This window comes from Plectropomus leopardus, chromosome 19 (assembly GCF_026936395.1).
Source record: "Plectropomus leopardus strain MGB_pleo_1.0 chromosome 19, ASM2693639v1, whole genome shotgun sequence".
Lineage (NCBI taxonomy): Eukaryota > Metazoa > Chordata > Actinopteri > Perciformes > Serranidae > Plectropomus > Plectropomus leopardus.
Window position 1 is genome coordinate 5,128,333 of NC_142194.1, and position 6,000 is coordinate 5,134,332.

General features: G+C 39.8%; 1 protein-coding gene across 1 annotated transcript in view; it reads right to left on the minus strand.

The window, feature by feature from the left end:
- etv4 (ETS variant transcription factor 4) overlaps positions 1-5,279 on the minus strand; it is a 48,659-nt gene extending 43,380 nt beyond the window's left edge. Inside the window, exons 1-3 of the mRNA XM_042507809.2 lie at positions 5,069-5,279; positions 3,850-3,940; positions 2,920-2,967 (exon numbers count right to left, since the gene is read on the minus strand). Of these exons, the coding sequence (XP_042363743.2) occupies positions 2,920-2,967; positions 3,850-3,940; positions 5,069-5,125 (196 nt within the window). The 5' untranslated portion in view covers positions 5,126-5,279. The remainder of the gene's footprint in view (positions 1-2,919; positions 2,968-3,849; positions 3,941-5,068) is intronic.
- Between the last annotated feature and the right edge of the window lie 721 nt (positions 5,280-6,000).

The following is a 6,000-nucleotide window of genomic DNA, read 5'->3' on the forward strand; positions in this document are numbered from 1 at the left end:
TACACGCTAACAGCATTTTCTTTAATAAAAATGACATAGCAATAACAATCATTTACCGTCTATGTTATATGTTGGCTGATCTTCTTGAGTTAGCTGCTAACTGCTAAGAGCTGCTTTTTAAATCTCCCACAGTGGGTCACACACAATACACGTCCTTAAAACGTCACACTTTTCCTGCCCATGGTCCTGTTCTGTTTATACAGACACCATTTTTACTACCTCCAATGGTGGCGTCAGTGTGAGACAACTCTGTCCCGCCAATATGGGACTGTATCTTTATATAGAACTGCGAGGCGGCATATCGGCGTGAAATTCCCGCCTTGAGCAGACAGTTTGAAAGACTTACATACATGAACATGCACGCACCACCGGACCATCTACCACAACATCGAACAGAGACGCTCAGATTACAACACACAGAGGTTGCATGACTTCATTCTCTGCTCGAGACGCCATGACTCCACCATATCTTTACACAGCAAATAGTGGTTTGGCGATTACTGCTCTGAATGTCTCATATAGCTCCTTTAAAGATTGCTTCCAGATGTATAAAACACACACCAATATGTTTTCCCCCTTTTTACAATAAAAGTTCACTTTGCTAAATATTCTTCAAATTAAATCTAACTTCAGGACACAAGACGTTTCCAACTTCGAAGAAATGTGAAATTGTGTACTGGAGGCTTCACCTTTCCACAGCACGTTTACATGATGTCAGAAAAGATGACTTGCATAAGTCTAAAAAATTTATAAACTGACTAAAACTTTACAATTAAAATACATGTAAACATGTACGTCAGACTGAAATTGTACCAAGACAAATTTCTCACTTTTGGTAAACATGACTAGATGAAGTGGTTGGGGTTGATTTACTCTTTCATGTATACGCCTCAATCGGACCTGAACTGGCCGAGGTGTTTCATGCGTGCTCCTAGTTGCCGCACTGGGCTTTGACCAGTAAGTCAAATTTCATAAATTCGTAGAAGAAAGACAGGTAAAACAACAGAAGAAGAAGGGAAGAAAACAAAATGAGACAAAGGTACCAAGTAAAGCATAGAGTACGTATGAAATGTACAGCGCCGAAAAGTTGACATGCAACCCGTCTGCCGCTTGCTAATTTGTTTGGTATGTGACATAATAGGCCAACCAGAAGGAGGTCCAATAGCAACCGACTAAAAGGGGGCGTAATGACACTGACCACAGAGGAGTCAGACACACTTCCGTCAATAAATCGATTCTCCCCGGTGCTTTTACACTGGAACAGGGACAGCAGTCCAATTGAATTACCTAATCGAGTTATAACCATAAAATGTTCTGACTCATATCAGCTGCATATTGGACCATGACTGGTTTCCAGTAGCTGTGATGTCACACAATTGCCTGAACATGCACGCTTTAGGTCACATTTAATTAAAAGTGGTTCTACTAAAAACAGTTAAGTCTTGCCTTTGCGAAAACGATCCTCGTGTACACGAATCCGCAAAAACTGAAAACGCTGTAGTATGCATGCCATGCCAGTAGGTGGAGGTGTGAGTTTGTAATGACACACCACAGACGATCACCACGCACCTGTGCATAAAGGTGTTCATCCACAGAGCGGTGGATATAAACGAACGAGACGATGGCAAACACACGTACGAAATCCAACAGGGTTAATGAACTCAGTAGAGTGAGCAGCGTGAACGCAGCTTGTTAGTCCACCATTGTAAGGCATAAGGCGAAAAGTGCAGCCGTGACGTCACCTCACAGGATCCACGCATTGCCAGTTTACACGGAGACAGAAAGGGTGGCATTTTCAAAAAAATCACACTCTGGAACCCGGTTTGCATTTTCAGGCCCCCAAAACGCTATTGTCATGTGAACAAAAAGCCAAATCGCAACAAGAGTTTAACATTTCATGCAAGAACCGTTGCCGCGTAAACCGCCCCCTTCAACTCATTTTTAAAGTGAGCACAGATAAACTCTCCTTCAGGAGAAGAAAGTGAAAACAGCCTTCAGGTGTAAAACTCTGCAGCCTTCTGCACAGCAAAGCTCAAACATCCAAATGACAAAAAAAAAAAACAAAAACCAAAACAGATTTATCAGCTTGATGTGGTTCATATTAAACATTTTTTTAAAAAGCAGCATTTCCCTTTAAGCCTTCACATCAAATCAACTGACACGACAAAAATTCACACCTCGTGCTGCAGTTCATTTTTTACTCGCAGCTTTAAACACATTTATCTCCACTGTCCCTCCTCTGTCCCCGAGCTCCAAACACACACACACACACATACACACACACACACACACACACACACACACACAATGACTCAGTGTTGTTTCCCTCTCCTGACGTACAGTATAATTACTCTATTAGAGCTCACATCATCATTGCACATATGAAGCTGACTGGCTGACAATCGCCTCTGGCTCGGGCCTCATTTCATCGCTATGTGCCTTTGAGTGACACAAGCCAAATAGCCTGTTTGTTTGCGTTGGCCGCCGGGCTGGCACGCACGCTACATGCCAACATGGCCAAAATAGGACATGCTCAAAGCTAATAATGTCCCGTCTGTGTTCTCTCTGGCCTTTTTTTTTGCATGGTTTATGAGCATGTGTGTTGCATCAGACAGTTTGGGACGGCAGCTAAAGGCAGGAGGTCGTCTTTTTCAGCAAAGTTTTGAGGAAGAATTCGAATAAAAGTGCATTAATAAGAGTTAATAAGAGAAAAAGTGGTGTGTCAGAGGTAATCACAGAAGTTTTGACAGTGGAAAGCAGAATATAATTCCCTTAAGAGCTTAATAAAATAGAAGAGTATTTTTTTGGTTTGTTCCCCAATCTCTCCAGACAGACACATCTTCAAACCTCCTGACAGTCATTAATGGGGGGAATCATCACAGAAAAAAAGAGGAAAAGCAGCCTGCAGGCAAATCTCACCTTCTGTGAGCCATGTCTCCTGGAGTTGGCTTAAATCCTGGAAGAGGTCTGAACAGAAAAAGATAAAAAAAAAAGAAAGAGTGAATAATCTGCAGGATGACGAGCCACCACCAACATTTGTCTTAAACTCGTGATAATTTAAATAAGCCTCAGACTGACTTTGCCTGGGGGGTGTTTGATTAACTCTTTGAAACCTGGATAAACATTAAGTTTTCTTGTGCTAGGTTCAGATGCCTTAAACAAGCTATTTAACCCTTTGAAACCAGAGCAAATTGAGTTATTTTCTTTTGGAAACAACAAGAAAAAAGGCAATGAGCAACTTGGCAAGAAATGTCAAGCAAATTGCAAGGAATTAGTCAATGTAACAAGAAAATTTTGTTTTAATAAAAGGGGGGAATATGAAAATATAGGAAAAATGTTTTAACTAATTTCCTGCCAATATGTTTGTACCATGTCTTGTGACAAGAAAGCAACCTAAAAATTGGTTTACAATGGAAAAGTTAAAAATTTTAGATGAAAATGTGCAGAAAACATAATTTTTTGAGGGGTTTTCTGCTTATTTTACTAATTTCCCCCATTTTTTGTGCCATGTTGATCATTGCTTTCTGCACTGTAAAAATAGCCTATTTGCTTTAACCCTAAAATGTTAGTGTACAGGCTCACTCAAAATTTTAAGTTAACTGAATTTGTGAAGACGAGTTCAGGACATTCTGTAATGATTCAACTTGTTTTCTCAAATTCAGTCAACTTAAAAATTGAAGGCAACCTGGACACTAACTTTTTAAGTTAAAAATAGTTCATTTTTTACAGTGTAACCATGTTTTTGGAAGAAATAAAACCAATTTGCCCATGTTTCAAAGGGTTTAAAACCATGTAAAGAGACGAGAGGACCAAAAAAATAAATAAAATTGTGGACTTCCACGACTGTACCTTCAGATTCCTGAGGGGGTAATTCTGTGTCCATGTATTTCCTTTTCGCTGCCATCAACAGTCTATTTAGGGGCCCATTTCCATGCGACTTCTGCAAAAGCCATAACAGAGAAGTGAGACTCGGGCAGGGGCACATCAGTGTCAAAATGCTTAATGTGGCGTTAGTAAAGTGCACTGTAAAATCTGACAAATTGATCTCACTTATAATCACCTTAGAAACTGACTGCTTTGAAAAAGGAAAGTAAATATGAATCTCAATTTATTTTTACTTTATATCTAAGTGTTAAGATGTTAAGTTTACTTTGAATTTAACTGTATTTACTTAATTTTGTGAAGTTGCTGCCACTTAAAAATGACAAGTGGAATTACCTTGTTCTAAGTGTTAACAACTGCAGTAAACCGAGTTAGTCTGACTTAGCTTGATCATCACAAAGAGGATTTTGCAAATTATGAACTCAGTTCATCTGCAAGTTCTGTTTACTAAACATATTTAAGAAAATACATGTATGACTGACCACTTTGCAAACAGCAGAATACAAATATAGCACAGCATACGTGATTTACTTAAGTTACTAAAACTAAGAAAGATTGATTTCATTACACTTGGCATTTTTAAGTTGCATCAACTTCACAAAGTTGAGTAATAATAACAACATTTTAATTTTATTTAACATTTAGATATAAAATAAACATACATTAAGACTTATAGTTATATCTACTTACATTTTTCAAGGTAATCAGCATCCTAGATTTTTTTTTTAAGTAAAACTAACTTGTCAGGTTTTACAGTGTGGATACTTTTGACAAAAACAAAAAATAATAATTTGCAATGAGCAGCAAATAAGCATACTGCAGCTATATATGTGAACATGAAGCTCGTTAAAAAAACAGCAGTTGTGGAGGCAATCTGAGGAAAACAAACGCGCTGTTTGAAGAAAGTGACCATTTGGCACACATTGACACCAACCAAAATATCAAAAAGAAACCCGCAGATAAACTCCGCCAATGCAATACTTGCTACTCTTTAAGTTTTGGAGTATTTTATATTAGTTTAAAGAGGCGGAGAAGTAGTTTTATTTTTCATCGCAGCTGCTTGAGCCAAAACTCGTGCAAACAGACGCGAGACGAAGAGCGACAGAGCGAGATAAAGCCCCGGTGGCGGAGTGATTAAAAACAAGCCTTTTAAAGCACGTTACAGCAACAAGAAAAGAGTACGTACATTTGCTAAAGTGTAAGGCACTTGCTGGTCCAAATATCCATCCATCTTATAATCCATCCGTTAACCGTTTGTGGTCATTTAGGCTGAGTTGATCCACGCAGCCTGCAGGAGAAGGAGGGAGCGCTCGCCTGCTTGTGAATGGAGCTGCGTGGAGGCTGCATGCATAATGAGCTCCATTCACAAAAAATGCCGAGGGGAAGTGATGGCGAGTGATTACCCAGCGGGCTGCTTTTACAAATCTCTTGTTTTTGTGTGACGGACAGCTCGTCACTTTTTGCTAACGTAGAGTTTGCACCTCAAGGACCACCTTTTGCGTGTTTTTTTTTTTTTTTTTTGCAGGATGGCGCAGTTTTATTTGTTTGACTTCTGCATTAAAAACATGTCAAAGAGCATGAATTATGAGGGATATTTAATGGCATGTTTCTTGAGTTTTTTTTGCCACGTCTGCCAGGGTTTTTAGGAAGCAGTCCAGCGCTGGAACAGTGACGAGAAACAGATGTGGAGCTCTATTTCCATACACACACTCTCACACGCACGCAGAAAAAATGCAGTTTAGTGAGTTTAAACACCTTTATATTTTCGTGTGTTGACTTTTTAGCTGTCGTTTTGGTTACAAACATGGTTTAGGAGGACTTGCTTTTCTCGCTCGAGCCAGACGGAGCTCGTGATTGGCGCATTTCCTCTTTCAAGAGCTCGAGTTTCTCGCCTTTGTCCGCTTGAATCCACTGACTTATGAATGAAGTCTCCGTTCCCCCGCGCGGGCCAATCAGAAGCCAGATAATCGGGCTCCTAGCAACTGCGGGCGGGGCTTAGGCTAAAGCAGCCAATCACCTGCGCGGGGCTTTTATACTGGATTTTCCAGTTGTTTTTCATTCACAAAAAGAGAGAGAGGGAAAGTTAGAGAGAGAGAGAGAGAAAAAAACTTCCATTCA